Source organism: Labeo rohita, chromosome 2 (assembly GCF_022985175.1).
Source record: "Labeo rohita strain BAU-BD-2019 chromosome 2, IGBB_LRoh.1.0, whole genome shotgun sequence".
Lineage (NCBI taxonomy): Eukaryota > Metazoa > Chordata > Actinopteri > Cypriniformes > Cyprinidae > Labeo > Labeo rohita.
The window spans coordinates 17,710,993-17,734,329 of record NC_066870.1 but is presented as its reverse complement, the minus strand read 5'-3'; the positions used below and the strand labels follow the sequence as shown (position 1 = coordinate 17,734,329).

Below are 23,337 nucleotides of genomic sequence, written 5' to 3'. Positions count from 1 at the left end.
AATTCCTTTTGACAGCTACTATTTCATTTTTCCATTTGCAGCGAGGAATGAAACAGATGCCATTTGAGTTCAGAGGAGCATGTAAAACTGAGACAGCACTGGCCTCCGTTAATAAAAGCTGGCAAAAACAAGCCAATTACTCAGGAGCAGACAAAATAAAACTTAAAAACAAGCTGAATATAATAGAACAACAATGAAAATAAAATAAAACACAACACAACAGTTTATTCCTGCATGGGAAGGCTTCACTATTTGTCTCACTTACCTTCTGTGTTTGCAATACAATACAGATTGAATGTTTAATTATTCTAGTGCTGTGCAATGATTAAATCGCATCCAAAGTTTTTGTTTACCCAATATTATTACGTAAATATAAACACCCATACAGTATATATTTTTAAAATATTCACATGTATTTACATGTATATATTTTTATTGATATAATTAATATTATATAAAAATATATTTAATATATACACATAACATATTGTTCCTAAATATATCCATGCATGTGTATATATCTACATAAATATACACAGTACACACACATATATTATGTAAACAAAATTAATCATTGCACACCACTGAACTATTCATGCTTGTTTCCTTTCCATTTACATTTATTTTACTCTTGGTGTAATTCATTGTTAATAAAAAAAAATTATCTAATTTAATAAAACTGTTAATCCAGCATATCTCAAACTGAATATCCATTTTTCATCTTGTATATCATAATGCAGTGATTAAATTCACATATATCATTTAAAACCGATGATTTTTAATTGTTTATTTATTTAGAGGGGAAAACAATGTTGAAAAAATGGTTTTGTAGAATTCACATACACATATATATATATATAAATATATACATACATACATACATACATACATACATATATATATATATATATATATATATATATATATATATATATATATATATATATATTTATATATTTATTTATATATAAATTTATTTATTTACTGCTATTTTCTGCATTCCATTTTTTTTCCAGTTTTAATTTTTTTTAATAGTTAAATAAATGTAAAACGTGACAGCAGTTTATTGAAAGTTTAACAAAAAATGAAGCCCCTATAGAATAAATTTTTTCCCTCTCAAATTTAGTCTTATTTTTACCAAATTCTGTGTTTTCCATTAATTTTTTGGTTTATATTTTAATGGTTTAATTGTTAATAATCAAATGCATTTCTAAATAAATAATTTTATTTAAAAAAACATTTATTTATTTTTCAGAAATATTGTGTTCCGTATTTACATTTTTCTGGTAAAGAAATTTTGTTAAATAATTTTTCTGGTAAACACTCCTTAAAAATAATGTTTATTATTATTATTTGTAGTAGTACTATCATTACATTAAATAATACATTTCGATCACAGTTTCCTCAAGCTAAACCAAACTTTTATTTTGATACGTTGCTGTGAACCTTTACATTTCTGTTTGTATATAAAGGTAGTTTTGGTTTTTCCCACAAGAAATGATAAAATATTCACAAAGTGACTCACAAAGCAGTTCTAGAGATTGTTTATGTGTTGATGTACACGTATATTGAGGCAGCAGAGGCTAAAAACTCTAAAATCACTTCAGTATGTGTGTAGTAAATGAAATCGCTCATCTGCGCCATTCGTTCACACACAGACCCAATGAACATGTAGGATTCATATTTAAATAGTATTTTGTGGCTTATAATTCACAAAGACGTCCATATCGTGTTTCGATTTAATTTTACTGACCTACTTTTGATTTATTCATCCAAAATTTGACAAACTCCATGACATTCTGCGTTATAGAGTAAATTCTATTTTTATGAATAGATTCCGTCTGCGTTTTCCGCATTGCGGAAATCATAGAGCACTAAATTTACAATAAATACAATTACTCCAAAACTGCAACTAACTTGAATATTAAACGATGTGATATCTGCATGTGCTTGCACATACAATTTTCATGTAATGTTTTGACAGTTAACATACATTAACTGGGTGTCAATGATTTGAGATGCACACAGGATTTGTGCTCGGTCCCTTTTACATGTTTTGTATAGTCAAATAAGATGGCGAAATGGAGACGTACACTAGTTACAAGTTCACACAGACACCCCGGAACCAGAGCAAACAGAAGATGGCATCTGCTGCCATTAAAACCCTTGCTTCTCCTCACATGCAAACAACACACTCCTCACTTCTCATATCCATTTTAACAGCTCACAGGACAAGGAACACATTAACAGAGTAATAGGAACCATGCCAGCTAAATTGGACATCAGAGCAGCAGCGCTCATGCCCCTAACAGAAAAATATCAAGGAAGAAATCCAATTGGCTTACTCCAGAGATTGCAACTCCCTAGAGAGACTGTGTGGCCTTCACAAGCAGTCAGTGGATTTATGATTCACAGGCTGATCTACTAATGTGGCCATTAAATGCAAAATGTCTGCACATTTGTAACCGAACTGACAAAAATGTGTGCAGTAATGTCACATGTGCAGTGAATGATAATAATCCTCGCTCTTAAGACAAACCAGGGACTCTGTCACAAAAGTCACTGATTCTTAAAAAGACAGGCTGCAATATTAAGAACACGGGTGTGTAAACTTTAGAATATTTAGGAAATGTTTTGTGTCAAGACATTACAGAATATATATATGTGACCCTGGACCACAAAAACAGTCACAAGGGTCAATTTTTCAAAATTGGGATTTACACATCATCTGAAAGCTGAATAAATAAGCTTTCCATTGATGTACGGTTTGTTAGGACAGGACCATATTTGGAAATCTGGAATCTGAGGGTGCAAAAAATCAAAATATTGAAAAAAATCACGTTTAAAGTTGTGCAAATTAAATTCTTAGCAATGCATATTACTAATAAAAATTAAGTTGTGATATATTTACTGTAGGAAATTTACAAGACATCTTCATGTAACATGATCTTTACTTAATATCCAATGATTTTTGGCATAAATGAAAAATCAATAATTTTGACCAGTACAATGTATTGTTGGCTATTGCTACAAATATACTTCTGACTGGTTTTATGGTCCAGGGTCACATATGAACATCTGTTATGCTCAATAGTTAAATCAGGCTAAACTATATGCTTTATAGTCTAGTTATACTATTTTCATGTATAACTAGACTTTCAACAACCACAAATGCAAAACAACCTAAAATAGATTAAATAATTTTTAAATGCATGCTGTTGTTTTCTTCAATTGTTTTGAAGTATGATCGATGAGCTGGGTGTTGGTCTCTATCAAGCCATCAGCAGTGGCATCAACGTCAGTCGCAGAATACTAATAGTCTCAAGCAGAGGACACAGACCTATCATCCTGCTTCTATCTCCGACTTTTATTCTGTGGGGATGACATCTTGATCTTTTGTCCCCCTTCCTTGAATAACAATGTACTGCAAAGTCTAGCAAGAAACTTCAGAAAATGTATGCATTTTACCTATAGGTGTGGATAATAATCACAAATGATCCAAGACAAAAAGATTCACATATAATGTACTCACCCCCTCGTCATCCAAGATGTTCATGTCTTTCTTTCTTCAGTCGTAAAGAAATTATGTTTTTTAAGGAAAAGACTTCTGCATTTTTCTCCATATAATGGACTGCTATCGTGCCCCGATTTTGAAATTCCAAAATGCAGTTTAAATGTGGCTTCAAACGATCCCAAGTGCGGTTGTAAACGATCCCAGCCGAGGAAGAAGGATCTTATCTAGCATAACAATTGGTTATTTTCATAAAAACAATACAAGTTATATACTTTTTAATGTTAAACGCTCGTCTTGTCGCCTTCTGCCTGGTCTGTTTTTTTCCGGTTCATGACAGTTAGGGTATGTTGAAAAACTCCCACCTCATGTTCTCCCTCATCTTCAAAAAACTTCCTATATTGCCATTTTACCTTTTTTGTTAAGGGTTTTTGATCTTCTTTGCATGTTCACTTTGCAAAGACTGGGTCGGTGCTTCTGTAGCGTGCATGATGATTTTGAAATTATTTTTGAAGTTGAGGGAGAAAATACGACTGGAGTTTTTTGACATACCCTAACTGTCTTAAGCCAGAATACAGAGTTCTGGGAGAGCAAGGCAAGACATGCGTTTGAGATTATAAAGTACTTAAATTGTATTTTTTAATGAAAATGAGACCCTTCTTTACAACCGCATTTGGGATCGTTTGAAGCCACATTTAAACTGCATTTTGCAAGTTCAAAATCGGGGCACAATATCAGTCCATTATATGGAGCAAAATGCTGAAATGTTTTCCTCAAAAAACATAATTTCTTTACGACTATAGAAAGAAAGACATGAACATCTTGGAGGACAAGGGGGTGAGTACATTATATGTGAACGTTTGTTTTGGAAGTGGACTTCTTTAAAATTATAGTTCACCCAAAATTTGCTGATGATTTACTCTCCCTCAGGCCAACCAAAATATACTGTAGATAAATTTGTTTCTTAATGGGAACAAACAATGGTGCTTCATTGGTTAAAAAAAAAAAAAAATTCCACCCCCTATTGTCCTCTCAAATCAAAATCCAACAACATACTTGTTTAGAACCATTTTTTGGACTGTTTTCACTTGATCTGTGCATTATTCTCTCCTAAATTCTTCAAAGCAGCAATATCGTGGATAAAGGGATAGTTCATCCAAAAATGAAAATTAATTAATTAATTAATTATTTACCCTCATGTCGTTTCAAACCCGTAAGATCTTCGTTCATCTTCAGAACACAAATTAAGATATTTCTGATGAAATCCAAGAGCTTCCTGACCCTGCATAGACAGCAACACAACTGACACATTCAAGGCCCAGAAAGGCAGTAAGGACATTGATAAAATAGTCCATGTGACATCAGTGGTTCAACCGTAATTTTATGAAGCTACAAGAATACTTTTTATGCTCACGGAAAACAAAAATAACGTTGAAGACCGACACGAAAGAGAAGAAATTGTTGAATGAAGTCATTATTTATGTTTTCTTTGTGAACAAAAAGTACTCTTCCACCACTGATGGAATTCTCGGATTTCATCAAAACTATCTTAATTTGTGTTTCAAAGATGAGCAAAGGTCTTGCAGGGTTGGAGCAATTAATGATTAATAATTAATGAGAATGTTCATTTTTGGGTGAACTATCTATTTAAGGTAAAAATGTCTTAATGATGGATTTGCTTCTTACAAACTCTCAGCTTTCCACTTGATCATTAGTTTGTTTTTATCAGCTGTTTGGATTCTCATTCTGACAGCATCCAGAAGAATCAAACTCCTGAGGGTGAGTAAATTAGCCGATTTTTCCACATGATCGGCCTGGACTGTTGACAGTATTGACTGTTTTTGCTCAATTTCATTGACGAAAATAGTTCAAAGCAACAGCAGAACTGTTGTGTGTATCTGAATGAATAAGTTGAATTAATGACTAACTGTCTTACTCATTAACACCCGTTTACTGGCATCTACTGGTGGTTTGGTTTCATATTTAAAAGTATCATTGCATTTTTGCCAACATTTCTTATTTTTATGTTTAAAAAAATATTTCAAACATTAATCTTATAAAACTATTTATGCATTCCGTGTATATACATCTAATGCCACTTCAGATGCAGCTTCTGTGTTTTCTGCAGTGCAAAAATGGAGTTTCTTGATACTGATTTCATTTGAATAGTAACAACTCTACAGCTTCTTCTTATTCAAACTGAATTAATTGACACAGTGTTATATATACAGCAACTTATTTTCACTTAATTATTATTTCTACCTCTTTCCAGTCACAGAGCACTTTATTTTGATAGTTGTTTAAGTGCGAGAATATCTATAACTTTTGATACTGTAACTGTAATGTTTAATAATTTTTTGCATTGAAAAAGCTCTTAGAAAGAAAATCGGAATCGGCCAAGAAAATTGCAATCTGTTCATCTCTAGTAAATTTCCAGCACATTTTCATTTTTTGGTGAACTATTCTTTTAATATTCCACAGTACAAACTAAATAGAAGTGTTATTACATTTTCAGAGAAATCCAGAACATGTTTTTTTATAAAAAATGAGATTAGCAAAGAGCACTGATGCATAATATATCTCCGCTGTGTTTTAATAAAGACATTTTACTATGAATGCAATTCAAATGAACAGAAATGAACTGAATGTATCAAAGTGCTGAGGCTAATCGATAGCCTTAGTCTACAGACAATTCACATTTTAAAAAATGCAATCGCACCTGTTTGTAATCGGACTCCCGGCCCACCAGCACCTGTAGAATGTAGTAGATGGGGTCTCCTCTCATTGGTGGAATGCTCTCCCAGCTCACCTCACACACACTCCCTTCCATCTGTACCACTTTGGGAGCTAAAAGAAACGGTGATACACATTTAATTGTATAAGCATCCAAATAAGTGCTCATCCAGTACATGAACATAAATGTGGCATGAATAAATATACTTTACCCTTGAGAGCTGGAGGAACAGACTTGGTCGTATGGAAGGTGTGCACTTCAGAGAACAGGCCCTCTCCTGCCTCGCTCACAGCTTGAATCCTGAGACAGTAGCTGCTCGACTCATTTAGTCTCTGTACCTTATACGTGTGGCTCGGGCCTCTGTATATTGTGACAAACCTAAAACATAAACATTTCATTTGTGTTAATGGTGTGTAATTTAACCTTGGCACAATAAAAACATAAAACAACCACAAAATGTTAAAGAATGCTCTTTTATGCCCGTTTGTGTGTTTGTAAGACAAACATAGGACGTAATGACATTGTAGACCAGCACCAGACTTCTAAAATTTAATTTAACCTTTTTTCCTCTCAATTACAATAAATTAGGTGCAGACTTCTGGTATTGGCAGTGATGTCCTGTCCTAGCGCAACACCATCAGTCTATACAAACAACTCGGGTCAAAACGAGAACAAAGCAACAGCTGCTTTTTAATGACTGCTTCCAGATATTTTGCCAACCTCAAGAAACCTTTGCCAGTTTGATGTCTGACTAATGAGATGACGGTAACGGACCACTGACCTGCAGTTTGTACTTGATATTCTCACCACAGCCTGTCAAACTACCCTCTTCATGTTCTTTGCATCCAAATCTGTGTTGGAATGCTGGCTTGGATTGATAGTGTTTTTTATGGAAATATGAAGGAACAGTACTGGGAAGAGTCTTTTGTGCAGCTCCAAAACACAATGACAGATCACCTACTGAATTATAAAATGAACTCCAGAAGAAAACATGAACAAGACGAGTCCACAGAGAAGTGCTCTGATACAATAGCTGCTATTGTTGGTTTGATGAATAGTACATATGTGGTTACTATGGCAATCTGACCAGAAATAAAATGTGTAATAGCAGAACAATTACGAGTCCATTTCAGAGCCATGCTCAGTCTAGTCCTGCCTGATTGTGCAGTTGGCATTTAATTTTGATTAAGCAGCTAAATCAATCATTGTTGAAATAGCAAATACTAATAAAAAAAACACTCTAATGCCCACCAATCTTAGGAGCATAGTAAATATGCTAATTGCTATAATTTGATCAGGACCAACACACAAAGTCAAAGAGACATTATGCGACCAACTGTTAGTCTTCTGTTATGATTATGACGTTTCTTTTTGTAACTTCCAGCCTTTATACATGAATAAAATGCAATGGACAAAATAATACCAGAAAAGCCTTTAAAGGGGTCATCGGATGCTATGTTCACTTTTACATGTTGTTTGAACATTAATGTGTGTTGGCAGTGTATGTACACATCTACCCTATAATGATAAAAATCCATGCAGTGGTTTTTAATTAATCTGTAAAAATAAAATCCCCTTTTTCAAATTCACAGTCCGCCCTCTTTGTTTCAATGCCGGAGCAGGGATGTACGTTAGACAAGAATATCTCCGATTGAGCGATTGAGGTGTTGTGTTGCTGGATGTAATAATGAACATATTGGTCGTCATTTACTCCCGACATCTGAGCCACTGAAGATGCAGTGGATTACGTTTGTCTGTGAAGGGAATGCGCCTCCCGACCTACATAATATCCGTCTATGTTCACACAAATCATTCGTGATCCAGCTTCACTTACAGCAGAAGTGAGTATAAGGGTTTTTTTTTATGAATCTTTACGATTGCCTTTCCTAATACTCTGCTAGTTAGCAAGTTTAGCGGCTAAATGCGGCTAAAGTAAACAGGCTCGTCACTCCACAGAGAGAAGAGAGGGGCGGGGCGAGCAGAGCTCATTTGCATTTAAAGCAGCCTCGACCAGAACAGGATGATTTTTGCAGAGCTGATTTTGGCAAGGTAAAAAGGGTGTTGTTTTACACAACCATTGAGAATTTTTAACCAAAGTATATTATAGACTTTTCATTAAGACCCTAAAGAATCATATCAACTTGTGGAAAATGGGCATCCGATGACCCCTTTAACAGCATCGCAAAATTTAAATTTCGGTATGAAAGTACAGGGGTCCTAACATGAATCTGAAGAACGTTTTGAAATCAAAATTGTTTGATAAAAAAAAACTACACCATCAAAAAGTTTAAAAGTTTAGAGTCTGCAAGATCTTTTTTTTTTTTTTTTGAAAAAGTAATACTTTTATTTAATGCATTAAACGATTCATTAAACTGATTAAAATCACAGAAAAGAAAAAAGCAGCACATGTTTTTAGTACTGACAAAAGTAAGAAATGCTTCTTGAGAAGCAAATCATTATATCAGAATGATTTCTGAAGGATCATGTCACACTGAAAACTGTAGTAATGATGCTGAAAATTCAGTTTTGCCATCACAAGAATAAACTGTGTTTTAAAATATATTAAATTAGAAAACAGTTATTTTAAACTAATAATATTTCGCAATATTACCATTTCACTGTATTTTACATCAAATAAATGGTGAGAATCAAGCAACTTCCCATGTTCAGATAATAATAATAATAATAATAATAATAATAATAAAATAAAATCATACTAACTCTAAACTTTTGAAAGTTAAGAGTACATATAAACTACATAAAGTTAGAATTAGAGTATAAACACCCGTGGTGCATGTTTGGTAGAGATTAATATTGTTATCACCTCTCTGCTACTATCTAAAGACAATCATTAAAATAATTTAAAAATTAACCAGTCTACCACTAAAAGGATTTCCGACAGTGTCGGTTGGGGAATTCATTATATTTTCTATTAAAAGGCCATCTGTCAGGCCTGTTGCCCGCTCACAAAAACAGCCAAAACGCCACTCTGCCAAGGAAAACAATCAACAATTACAATTAAATTAGGATGTGAGCCAAACTGAAACTCGGGGAGGTTAAAAACGTAGTGGCCTGGCTGATTTACAAGTATGTTTATAATAGTAAGACCTTAAGACCTATAACATTTGAAATTAGGGCTTCAAGGTGTAATTCAAGAATGAAATCTGTCAGTTGTTAAACTGAAGACTAAAAACTACACAAGCTAAAATGTTTAGAAATAAAATTATATAATGCCAAAATATTGCTGCCATCTAATGAGAGTTCACCTTGACTAAATTACATCAATGCTCACAGTGCGCTTTCAAAATGAATTCAATTTCCCTCTTAGCGATGCGTATATTGTCATTTATGAGGTGTAATCAAGATGAACTGACCTTCTGTTCTTGTCCTCCATCTGTAGGTTGTAGACCATCTCTTCCCCAAGCAGGCTCTTGGCATTGCTGCTGTCTCCCCACTTGAGTTTGAGACTCTGGGGTCCGGCGGCAGTGCACTCCAGTCGGGGCGGGACAGGGGGCAGCGGCCTGGTGCGGGCCAGCAGGGGAGGGCAGAAGGGACTGGCACCAATCTCATTTACTGCCTGAATCTGCAGACTGGCACAGAACAGAGAGTCTCATTTAAAACTATAGAAATGTGTAAACTGCTAAAGATATAGTGTTTATATTTGTGCTGCTATTGTCTTATGTTATGTAAAAGTATTTTATCTACAGGATTATCAAAACAGGCATCATCACATTATTTTTGCTCAATTTCCTTCAAAAATATAATACATCACAATTACTCTATATAGCAATGTTATATGACATTAATGGTAAATAATATGTTGGTCACTCCTACTAATCCTACATGATATATAGAAAGAAAAACCCTGAGACCGAAAATCTCTGACAGCGAGTAATGACACAGAGCGGTTTGATTGATGGGCTCAGGAGGAAATTCTTCCTCACTCCTCTAAAGTAATATTTCAGTTTGGCTACTATAAAATTACATTTTCATGCATGTGTGTCAAAAAAAACATAACAGTCGTGGCATTGCAAGATTCAGAAGCAAGGTGAAAGTGCTTTCTATTTTTTTTCAAGCTTCAAGGATCAGTACAACAGACTTTACCTGACCTTTACCACAAGACCTGCTGATTGAGACAAAGCAGCTTTGAGGCTTAAATCAATAACTCATTAAGAACGCAATTCTTCATAAAGCTGCTCTTTCATCAAAACCTTTCAACAACATGTTGTATGCCACACATTGTATTGCAAGCTTTGAGCCGAGACAATGAGACCGAGACAGAGACACATTTTCTAGAACTCGTCAATCAGTATCATTTGGGATATCCGACTCATTTCAGCGAATCAACAATGCAAAACGCATCAAAAAACGAAAACCCAACTCAATGTCCCTACAGGCATTTTGAAGCATGAAGCATTTGAGAAGTCTGACTCATCTCAGGAATTCAACAAAACAAAACACACACACCAAAAAAAAAAAAAAAAAAAAAAAAAAAAAAAAAAAACGCAACAAAACAAAAACAAATAAAAAATAAAAAAACAACTCAATGTTCCTATTAGCATTTTGAAGTATGAAGCATTTGGAAAGTCTGACTCATTTCAGGGAATCAACAAAATAAAACAAAAAACAAAAACAAACAAACAAACAAAAAAAAAAAAAACACAAACCAAACAAACAACACAAAAAAACAAACAAAACACAACAAAACAAAATGCAACAAAACAAACCAAACAAAAACACAAAAAACAAACTAAACAACAAAACAAAAACAAAATGCAATAACACAGAAACAAAAACAAACAAAACAAAACAAAAAACAACAACTCAATGTTCCTAGAAGCATTTTGAAACATGAAGCATTGGGAAAGTCTGACTCATTTCAGAGAATGAACAAAAACAAACAACAATAACAACAATAACAACAACAACAACAACAACAACAACAACAACAACAACAACAACAACAACAAAACAATACAATACAATACAATACAATACAATACAATACAAAAAAAAACAAAAAAACAATACAAATAACAAAAACAAACAAAAACCCTACTCAATGTTTCTAGAAGCATTTGGGAAGTCCACAAGACCAATTTCAGGAAATCAATAAAAGAAAAGAAAAAAGAAAAGAAAAGAAAAGAAAAACCAAACAAAACAACACAAAACCAAACTAAACAAAATGCAACAAAACAAAAGAAAAACAAATTAAACAAAACTGAAACAAAACACAACAAAATGTAACAAAACAAATAAACAACAACAAAAAACAACTCAATGTACCTAGAAGCATTTTGAAGCATGAAGCATTTGGAAAGTCTGACACATTTTAAAGAAACAACAAAACAATGCAAAACACACACACACACACAAACACAATACAAAACAGACAAACAAAGAACATCACACAAAACAAAAACAAAAAAAACTACTCAATGTTCCTAGAAGCATTTTAAAGCATGAAGCATTTGGGCAGTCTGACTCGTTTCAAGGAATTAACAAAACAAAACAAAACCAAACAAAATGCAACCAAATAAAACCAAACAAAACACCACAAGACCAAAAACAAAACAAAAACAAAAAAAACCAACTTAATGTTCTAGAAACATTTTGAATCCTGAAGCATTCTTAAAATCTGACTCATTTCAGGGAATCAATAAAACCAAACAAAACAAAAGACAAAAATCAACACAAAGCAAAAACACCACAACACGCACACACAAAAAAAAAACCCAACCAAACAAACAAATACTCAATGTTCCTAGAAGCATTGTGGAACATGAAGCATCTTGTCTTTTTTGTAAATCTGTAAACAAAACAAAACAAAAAACAACACCCATTTTCAATGTAGTTAAACCCTTTTTAATAGTAGCCTGTAGTGTAGCTAACTATGAAAAGTGTTTATTTACTAGCCATTTATTTATTTATTTATTTTTTTTTTTGAAGAACAGCACTGAGTCTTTACAGACATGATGGCTACAAAACTAACAAGGGCAGTTCAGAACAGTTAAACAATCAGGCACTTATGCTGCTTCCAAAAGCGAGAAAGCCAAGCACCTTGTTTACTTCATGTCACTGCTGAACTGTGTATTGTTAAGCAACTGCACTGCAACCTTACAGCATGTGGATTTCTATTTGTTTTCAAAACACAACAAATGTCAACAGAGACACATGGTATCATCAATAACAGCGCTAATATGACTCACTATACTAGTCTCATTCATGTTCATGCTTTAAAAACACAACATTCCCCTCTGCTTACAGCTGCCGTTCATGCAGGAGGTGAGCAGATGACACTCATATGTGCAGTGCAATTTCAATATGCATGTAATAATGGAGTGCATGGGGTTTCACATATGTTTATCAAAAGGCCAACAGATGTGCTCTAGCTTTGCTGTTAACCATGTTAAACACTTCAAGCCATTTCCATGGCACAGCTTCTAATTTATTTACACACACGCATGTACATAAATACAATATTAAATGCAATTTATTACAAAAATACAACTAGAAAATCCAACTAAAACTGGCTTTTCTCCTTGAAATAACAGCTCGTTTTTACAGTATTTTGTAGCTTCACCTTGATTCAGCCTTGATGTGAAATGAGATGTGGTCAATATCTTCACACACTGCCACTGTAAGAAGTAATAACCCACATCATGCTGAGTCTTGCTAACTTGAGAATGCTAAAAGTGCTTTATGTAGGAGCCCATTGTTCAACCATAATGCCTTGTCATATTATTAAATCAAATAGAACCAAAATCAATTTTTGAGTTTAAAAAAATTGGAGGGTTGGGGAGCCTGGACTGGAATTAACAGCAGCTCTTCCACAACACCAGACTGATTGTTTGACATTTAACTGAAAACAAAATATACTTTAACCTTTCAAGAGATTTCATTAGTCTGTACGCCCCTAATGACAAAAGACATAATCGATCTATGAGAGATCAAATGACCGTACAGTCTGCTTCACACTGGGCTCGGCTGAAAGATCTGGTCCTGGGTTCATAAGTCTTGGGCCACATTAAAATAACTTCTTATTTTCACTTCAACCTGGAACTAAATTAACATTATCCTGGAAAGTAAAGAACAACTCCACTTTCAGAACAACAATTTACAAATAAGTCGTGAAGAAATTATGGTTTTTGAGAAAAGCATTTCAGGATTTTTCTTCATATAATGGACTTGATTGGTGCCCCGATTTTAAACTTCCAAAATGTGAATGCTTCAAAGGGCTCTAAATGATCCCAGCCAAGGAAGAAGGGTCTTATCTAGCGAAACGATCTGTCATTTTTTTCCGAAAAAAAAAAAAATTGTTTACATTTTAAGCACAAAAGCTCATGTAGTGCAGGCTCTGGGATGCGCGTCCAGGACGCTACGTACTATTGAATCACGTCGAAAAGTCACGCGGAACGTAGGCGGAACTACAGACCGAGTGTTTACAAAGTGAACGCGCAAAGACTAAAAGGCCCTTTCACACAGGACGCATCTTACATGGGACACGTCTGATTTTGGGTGCGTAAGCACCACTTGCGCTCCGCACCGCCAGCGAAACCGCCCACGGTTTTCCTGCTTTCCACGTCTCCCAATGAAAATTATCTAGACACTCGCGACTGCTGCGTCCCGTGTGAAGTGACTCCCATGAAGTAAGTCAAACGCTGTTTACAAACAAAAAGGTACAACGATGTCAGACGATTCTGAAGTTGTAGGAGAAAATTAGTTTTTCGCCATACTCTACCTTTTTGAGCCGGGGTACACAGACAAGTGAATTTAGATGTGACTCACAGTGTCGTGAACGCACATCCCAGAGCCTGTGCTACACAAGCTTTTGTGCTTAAAGTATACAAATTTTTATCTTGACCGAAAAAAATGACAGATCGCTTTTGCTAGATAAGACCCTTCTTCCTCGGCTGGGATCGTTTAGAGCCCTTTGAAGCTGCATTTAAACTACATTTTGGAAATTCAAAATCGGGGCACCAATGGAAAAATCCTGAAAAACCATAATTTCTTCACGACTGAAGACAGAAAGACATGAACATCTTGGATGACAAGGGGGGTGAGTACATTATTTGTAAATTGTTGTTCTGGAAGTGGACTTCTGTTTAAGATTCTCACTATTAAAGTCACTGATCACAAAGCAAATTTTAACACTACTACCTTAATCCATTTGTTTGATTAAGATCTATTAAATATATTGAACATAGAGAAGCTCAGCTTCTTTGTACGAGTAGGGTAAATGACAGAGGTTACACTGCTATTAGGCCAGTCTGAACACTGGCAGGAGATTACTGAGATAGTCTGCTATCAGATAATGAAATCTTTGAGAGGACTCCTGACTTTTTGTTTTGCTTCTTCAATTCAAAACCAATCAATGAATAAAAAAAGGCCACACTTTATTTTAAGGTCCAGTTCTTGCTATTAACAAACCATTAACTACACTTCAATAAATGCCTAATTTGCTGCTTATTAATATTTAGTAAGGCAGTTGTTAAGTTCAGGTATTGGGTAGGATTAGGGATGTAGAATATGGTCATGCAGAATAGGTGCTTTATAAGTACGAATAAACAGCCAATATGTTAATAATAGGCATGCTAGTAAGTAACTAGTTAATAGTGAGAATTGTTTCCTATACTAAAGTGTTACCAAAATATATAATAATAATAATAATAATAATAATAATAATAATGAAGAAGAAGAAAGTAATAAATAGATAAGAATGTGGACTAGATTTTTTTTTTTAATTATTATTGTTTCATGGACAGTATCAGAAAAATAAAACACATTGGGGTATGATTCGTGGCTGAATGATAACAAATGGGAAGTTCAACAGGAGACAAATACAACAGATGCACAACGTGGAAATGGAAAGGTCAACAATAACTAGAAAATAAACCCTGATATCCCTGCACAAGAATCTTAAACAAGCCTGGAATACTAAATAAAATAGAAAACACTTAAAAACCAACCTCTTTATGAATAAGCATTTACAACCCAGACTTTTACATTAATTTTGCTCTGTAAGCAACATTTAAATAGTTTTAATAGTAATACTCATAGATTTGAGCAAAAAGTGAACTTTTGCATTTAATGTACATATAAGTAGCAGTGCTGTCAAGTTGATTAATCGTGATTAATTGCATCCAAAATAAAAAGTTTGTGTTTACATAATACATATGTGTGTACTCTGTATATTTACATGTATAAATACACACACACATGTATGTAAATACTAGGGATGCAACAATTAGTCCACGGTTCAATACTTACCTCTTTTTTTAACCACGGTTTTCGGCTCGGTTTGATTCTGATAGCTTGCCACATCAGTGAGAGTTTTTTTTTTTTTTTGCATCTGATTAACAACAAAATACTCCTGTAAACCTCTGTACACTGGAAAAAGCGTGGATTATTATATGTCTGCTTAACATTTATTCTATTTTTTATGCAAAATAGGATGGGTTTCACTCATAGAGGGTGCCCTTGTGCAGAAAAACTACATATGCGTCAAAGTAGCAGCACTGATTATGTTCCATTCCAGCCAGAAAAATTCTAATATGGATAAAGGCATCGCTATTGCTGTAACTGAATAAAAACAAGATATAACGTTAAACGTTTAGAATGATGAAATGTCAGGACAATAATATATGGTTTATCTGTGTTCTTCAAGCCATCTCGGGTATTTTCATAATGATTAAGTATATTTGTAAGCCATTGCTAATCGACATTCTATGAGAAGAAGCCACATCAGATCACAAAAGGAAGTTATTTCAAACACTCGACAGAGTTGTGAAGTAAAAATAAGTTATAATGTTCTCTTTAAAGTTTAGAAAGGCTTATCATTGCATTTTATTAGAGGAGAAGATTCTCTGCAAGTGTTGCTTTTTCAGATATAAGCGGGGAGGCGTTTCCTCGTCTCAGCACGTGAAATCACAGGCAAACACAGCAAATTTCGAGATAAGTAAAACAAGGAAATTATTTAAAATGCAAAACCGAAAAAACGCAATTCACAAGCGCATATTGAACCGTGGATGTCCTACAGAACAGTTCGATATTATATTGAGTATTGTGACATCCCTAGTAAACACAAACTTTTATTTTGGATGTGAATATTTGCAATTAATTGATTTGACACACATACATGTAAACTTTTATTTAGGATGCTATTAATCGCGATTAATCGATTTGACACATATACGTGTAAACTTTTTATTTGGGATGCGATTAATCAGGGTTAATCAGTTTTACACACATACGTGCAAACTTATATTTGGGGATGTGATTAATCGTGATTAATCATTTTTACAGCCCTAATAAGTAGCATAACATTTTTTTGTCTGTTTTATTAATTAGAATACTTTATTTATTTTATTATTATTTATTGTGACACATGAGGAAAATGGTAATGTTGACAAGACCTTTAATACAGTTAAAGGTTTGGGGTCAGTAATGTTTTTTAAAGTTTCTTATGCTCATAAATGCTGCTTTTTAAAAATCAATGTTAGAGTAAAAACTAATATTGTGAAATGTTACATTTTAATACATTACAAAATTTTATTTATTCCTGTAATGCAAAGCAGAATTTTCTGCCATTACTCCAGTCTGTAACATGACCCTTCAGAAATCAAACATGCTGAATTGGTGGTCAAGAAACATTTCTTATTATTATCAATGTTGAAAACAGTTGCGCTGACACTTTAATGAATAGAAAGTTCAAAAGAACAGCATCTATTTGAAACAGAAATCTTTTATAATATTATAACATTATTTACCCTCATGTTTGACCAATTTAATGCACCCATGCTGAATTGGAAAAACCCACTGGAACAAAAAAAAAAAAAAAAAAAAATACCGACCCCAAACTTTTAAACAGTAGTGTAAAATGAGTGGGAGTAGGCAAGAAAAGAATCATTAAATGGGGAGCAGGTGGATGACAAGTAAAAATCTGCAGGAGCCAGAAGAAAACTGGGATGTAATTGGAAAAACCAGGCGATAGTTCACCTAAAAAATAAAAATTCTGTTATGAATTACTCACCCTTATGCCGTTCCAAACCTGTAAAACCCTTGTTCTTCTTCGCAAAACACAAATTAAAATATTTTTGATGAAATCTGAGAGCTTTCTGACCCTGCACAGACAGCAATGCAACTACCACATTCCCAGACGCAGAAAGGTAATACGTTTTCATCAAAAATAACTTAATTTGTGTTCCAAAGATGAATGAAGGTTTGGAACTACATAAGAGTGAGTAATTAATGACTGAATTTTCATTTTTGGGTGAACTATCCCTTTAAAGACCATAATCAAAGCTCTCCGAATAAAAAACATGGGTTGCGTAAGCCATTTGATGGAGGCACTTATTTGTGTGCTGTGGAGGCCCCATGCAGGGATAGATGTCCTGTTATGGACGCTACTTCGTAGATACACACACAAACTCTGCCCTCTGGCCTTCTCCTTTCATTAGCTTCCGACTGGCGTCATTAACATGCTGCTGTTTACCCACTGTTCTCCTTGGCAGGGGGAGGAAACAGGCAGCAGGGGTGATGCGGTTGTGGCGTCATGCTTCGCTGAAATGGACAACTTTGCAGAATGCAAATGAGACCTGAGATGAAGTGTAACTACTCCCCGCAGGAGTCGTTTTTGGCTCGAAGGGAATCGGAAAGCTAAGCAGTTATTAGTTAAAAATGTTTTCCCATATCGCAGAAGTGCTTATGTAAATCACCAGTTGAATGCAGGGTTGCCAGGTTTTCACAAAAAAAACCCCGTCCAAGTGCTTCTCAGAACTAGCCCAAATTCAAGGGGGGGTCCCAAGGAATAAAATACACATTTTTTGTCAGGTTCCCCTGGTAAATTCACATTTCAGGGGGTAAATATCATGTTATTGGAGTCAATTCAACCCGCAGACATCAAAAACAACCCACGGCCACAGTGTTAAAGTAGCCCAATTTCCGTGGGAAAACCGCAGACTTGGCAACACTGGTTGAATGTGATCTCAGTGCTTTTTTGTTGAGTGTGTATGTACATACCTGTATTCACTGTCAGGCTGTAGGTTCTGTAGCACATAGCAGGTGCTGATGTCCAGGCTGATGAGCTGCTCTCCCAGTTTAAGAGTGTAGGATGTGATCTCCGATCCATTGTTGCAGGGCTCGTCCCATTTCAAAGCCAGGCAAGTGGAAGGTGTGTAGACGCCACTTTCTGTGGGGTCATGCTCAAGTACACACAACACTGAGACCGGGTCGGGCACGGTGGCGGGGGTCTGACAGCTAACTTGATCACTGTACGGTCCTGCACCTGCTTGATTCGCCGCCTTGAAAAAAGGGACAAAGTTCAACAAAGGTCAATAAATGTATCTGATCATTTTAAAAGTTAGTTGTCAACAAGTTTTTCCACATTTATTAAAATCATAGTTATGACTGGTTTATTAAATCCTGTGTGATTTTTAAAAAATTAACAGTAATTGACAAATAACAACACTGTCTAGTGGCATCCACACAAATGGCCAAACTTAATTACACATACGCTTTTTTATAAAAAGGGCTAAAGAGATAAATGTGTTAGTATCTATGAAAAATAATGTATTAATCACAATTAAATATTTTAATCCATTGACAACCCTGTGTTGTGCAATAATAAGAAATGTCAACTGATTTATTAACAGAAAATTCATCTATTTTACAGGGTTCCTACACATTTTCCATTTTAAAATTCCATACTTTTCCAGACTCAAATTTCCAAACCTCTCAGTACATTTTCAGACCATATTTAACATAAATGGTTCGCATAGCATTATTTTCAGCATTATATTTGGTATATAGTCGAGTCATCTGAAAAATATTTTTCTCGTTTTTTTTCATTGATTTTCTCGAAGTGACAACATACAGAGCCCCTAAAGTAACAAATAATAAAATTAATTAATTAATAAATAAAAAATACAGACTTTCACATGCACAAATGAAATTTTTTGTGCCCTCGAGAAACTATTGTAACTACACGTTACAATTTCTAGTTTTATATATAATAAAATAAGAGCATGGATACATGAATTAAGAGAGATCTGCTTGTTCAAAATTTGGCTTTTCTTATAGTAGTACCTCTAATATCAAGGCCTAATGTTTAAAACCACAACACAAAATGGGCTGATGGCACAATAAGTACATCAGTGTCCATTGTCCTGTATGCTAAGTTTAATGGTTTCTTGTGTGCACATAAAAGTCTGTATAATTTTTGATTTTTCAAAGGTCCTTGAGGCTGTGTATAATAGTGTTAAGAATAAAAAAACAAAAACAAAATGCTTTGCATAATGAAAAAAAGTGCACCTTGAATTTATTCAGTTGTATTTGACAATCACTAAAGAATCACTAAACAGCTCCCATGAAACCTTGCTTCTTGTATGATACATTTATTTTCATTAAATTCTTAATTTTCTATTATAAAAACTAAACAGGGGCAAAAGTCTGAAAACACAAATATTTTACATACTCTGTTTCTTTTTCTCATACTTTTCCAGACCTGGAAAATACTTGAATCAAATTTCATACATTTCCAAACCCCATAGGATCCCTAATTTTAGTTCACCAGCCTATATTTTTAAATATTTATAAACACACATTTTTATATCTTAACCCAAATCTGTAAAACATTTGGAGCTGCAAGACTACATTTCCTATTAAACGAAAATGATTACAGCAATAATTATGCTGTTAATCCCCTTATTAAATTCACCATATAATATCTTGACATGACTGTCACCAGCTCATTTATTTAAAGCATAATGACTCAAACTTTTTTGCAGCATCGCTGCACAAAATGATACAGTTAATGAAGTGGCAACTTTCATTGTTCCCTTCAAATTTTCCTGTCACACTTTTTACTGCTCTACTTAATTAAACGGGCTACAATAGAAAAGATAAAATGCTAAACATGTTAAATATGGTACAAAAATCTATTTAAAGTTTATTCAAGTTTCTAATTTGGATCCAGGCTGCATTAGAATGACTCACTATAAATTGTAAAACATAATAAAATCACATCATGTGCTAATCAGTTCTCTCAAGGGCACTGCACCTTATAAAAGGAGGTAATAAAAGACATAGCTATATTTTATTAATTATTTAAACACTTAAACTTAACTTAAACTTAAACACAGGACATATCTAATACAATTGCTGTCTTTGCAGGGTCAGAAAGCTCTTGGATGTCATCAAAAATATCTTAATTTGCGTTCCAAAGATCTTATGGGTTTGGAACGACATGAGGGTGAGTAATTAATAACAGAATTTTAATTTTTGTGACAGTAATACCTGTAGTCTGCAGTAGTAATGAGTAGCAGGTGTCAGGTCTGAGATCTCACACTGCGTGTCAGTGCCGAAGTAGATCACCTCCATCTGCTCTTCCTCTCTGCCCCACTCCAGACGGTACTCCGAGATGTCGGCTCCCGAACTTTCAGGACTCTGAAAGAGAATTGTTGGCTGATTGTTTGAATCTTAACGTCAATACTGACAGTATTGTGAGTGCGTTAATGTAAAACCCATGTCCTAATGATAGATCTGCTTTAAATATGATAAATTACCTCCCAGCTGACCAGCACACAGGTATTGGACATTAAGGTGAGGGATGGCGCCGCACACTGGCTAGGAGGACCAGCTGCGGTTGTTATTTCTGTTGGTTCAGAGAATTGCCCATACTGGGAGACAAAGAGAGAAAGAAATGCAAATTAACATTCACTACAGGACAACTAAGTTGATTTCTATCCGGATAAAATGTGAAAAACAAACACGCCTAAAACAAATAAGACCCAAAAACAATCTTGCATTACATCCTTGTGAAATCAAAGCATGTTTCCAGTACCGCAATCTGATGCGAGACGCATCGGTTCTTCACTTGTGGGAGTTTGTCCCACACAAACAATGAAAAGTAAACAGAGAAAAGGATTAAATTCACTCCACAGGCTATAGTGCTTACTCTGAATGCTGTATTGACAACCCTGGAAAAGAGACAGGGAACAGTACTTATTTCGAACAAAGAAAAAGTTAGACTGATAGAGCTGATCTCTGCCTCCCTCAACACTGATGGATTAAACCCTGTCATGCTGACAGAAAGAGAAATCCCTGGAGAAGCTGGAGAGATATATATGCTAGCCCATTTCTGCCACAAAAGAAAAAGAAATCATGCTTTGGTGAATCATAATGACATAAACGGACCATATTAGGAGATCTAACGTCAAAATTATGAGATACGAAATTTAAACAGTAAGATAAAAGGTGAAATTATGACACATTATGAGATTAAAAGTAAAAATTATTATAAAGTTGACATTATGGCATTGGAAGTTACATTTATGACATAAACAGTTAAAAGTATGAGACAAAGAAAAGAAAAAGTGATTTTTTTGTAACAACATAGGTGTGACTCTTTAAATTTAGACTTATATTTCTGACTGTCATAATGTTAAGCTTTTGTTACTTGCGTCATAAATATGACTTTAAATTTTGACTGCTCATAATTACGACTATATGTCATAATTTCGACTTTAATGTCAATTATCTCATCATTATGCTTTTTTTAACTTGCGTTATAAGTATGACTCTTTACATTTTGACTTCTCATAATTCTGTCATAATTTCAACTTTTATTTAATTTATCTCATTATTATGCTTTTTTTTTTTTTTTTACTTATGTCATAAGTATGACTCTTTACATTTAAACTAAATTCTAACTATTTGTCAATTTAGCCTTTTTAATTTTAGAATTATGCTTTTTTTTTCTTATGTCATATGACTTTTTAAATTTTGACTTCTCAATTACGACTATTTGTCATAATTTCAACTTTTGTCCTATCTCATGATTATGCCTTTTTAAATATCATATATGACTTTAAAATTTGACTCATCTCATAATTACAACTATTTGTCAATTTAAACATTAATGTCATATTTATCTCATAATTAAGCATTTTTACTTATGACTCTAAATTTTGACTTCTCATAATTGTAACTATTTGTCATAATTTTGACTTGTCATTTATCTAATAATTATGCTTTTTTACTTACGTCATAAGTATGACTCTTTTAAATTACACTTATAATTCTGACTATTTGTCATAATTTTGACATTTATTTCATAATTTCTTTTGTTTTTACTTTTTTATTTTTGTCATAAGAATGACTTTAAATTTTGACTTCTCATAATTATGATTACATGTCATTTTTACTTGCGTCATAAGTATGACTCTTAAATTTAGACTTAGAATTCTGACTATTTGTCATCATTTTGACTTTCATGTCATATTTATCTCATAATTATGCTTTTTTACTTACATCATAAATATGACTTTAAATTTTGTCTTGTTTCATAATTATGACTGTTATAATTTCGACCTGTTTATTTTTTTTATTTATCTCATAATTGTGTTTTTTTTTTTTTTTTTACTTATGACATAAAATTTTGACTCATCTCATAATTACAACCATTCGTCATAATTTTGACTTATAATTATGTCTTAGCATCTCAGAATCCTCTAATTCGAGACGGATTCAAATAATAATTGGCTGGTTTAGAGAAGTAATGTGATAAAGAGACTAAACCTAATGATGCATTATGGTAGGGATAGGTCAGGATGGTCACCTACCAACCGACTAGTCAATTAGTGAGGTCGATGAATTTGTTCCTTTTTGCAAAAAAATTTGCATTGATATTATTAGTGGTATTGCTTAACTAAGTTTTAGCATGCTGTTAGCCTGGCAGTAGTCCTTTGGACAACCTAGTCAACCAGTTATGACAACCCATCGTTAATAAGTACTGTGCGTAAGTGAATCTCTCGATATTAAATTGTTAAATTGTCACTCACTCCGGCTTCGTTGGCAGCACGCAGGCGGAAGCTGTAGGTGGCGCCGGGGAGCAGACTGCCCACAGTACACTCCAGATCAGAGCCGTGATAGACCTCGGCGGGCTCAGACTCTCCCTCCCTCATTTCCAAACTGTACTCACTCACCTCACATGCCCCCTCAGAGGAGGGACAGTCTGAAAAGAAGGAGAGACAAAGCACTTCAGTTCAACAAAGAGTTAAAAAAATTACAGGAATTACAGGTTCATTTCACC

At 34.1% G+C, this 23,337-nt stretch overlaps 1 protein-coding gene across 2 annotated transcripts in view; it reads right to left on the bottom strand.

Moving 5' to 3' along the window:
* Positions 1-23,337, bottom strand: part of fndc3ba (fibronectin type III domain containing 3Ba) — a 174,579-nt gene that overhangs the window by 6,587 nt on the left and 144,655 nt on the right. For both annotated transcript variants that reach the window (XM_051131518.1, XM_051131508.1), the window contains exons 19-25: positions 23,087-23,259; positions 20,810-20,923; positions 20,541-20,690; positions 18,267-18,547; positions 9,620-9,835; positions 6,457-6,623; positions 6,231-6,358 (exon numbers count right to left, since the gene is read on the bottom strand). In XM_051131518.1, the coding sequence (XP_050987475.1) occupies positions 6,231-6,358; positions 6,457-6,623; positions 9,620-9,835; positions 18,267-18,547; positions 20,541-20,690; positions 20,810-20,923; positions 23,087-23,259 (1,229 nt within the window). The remainder of the gene's footprint in view (positions 1-6,230; positions 6,359-6,456; positions 6,624-9,619; positions 9,836-18,266; positions 18,548-20,540; positions 20,691-20,809; positions 20,924-23,086; positions 23,260-23,337) is intronic.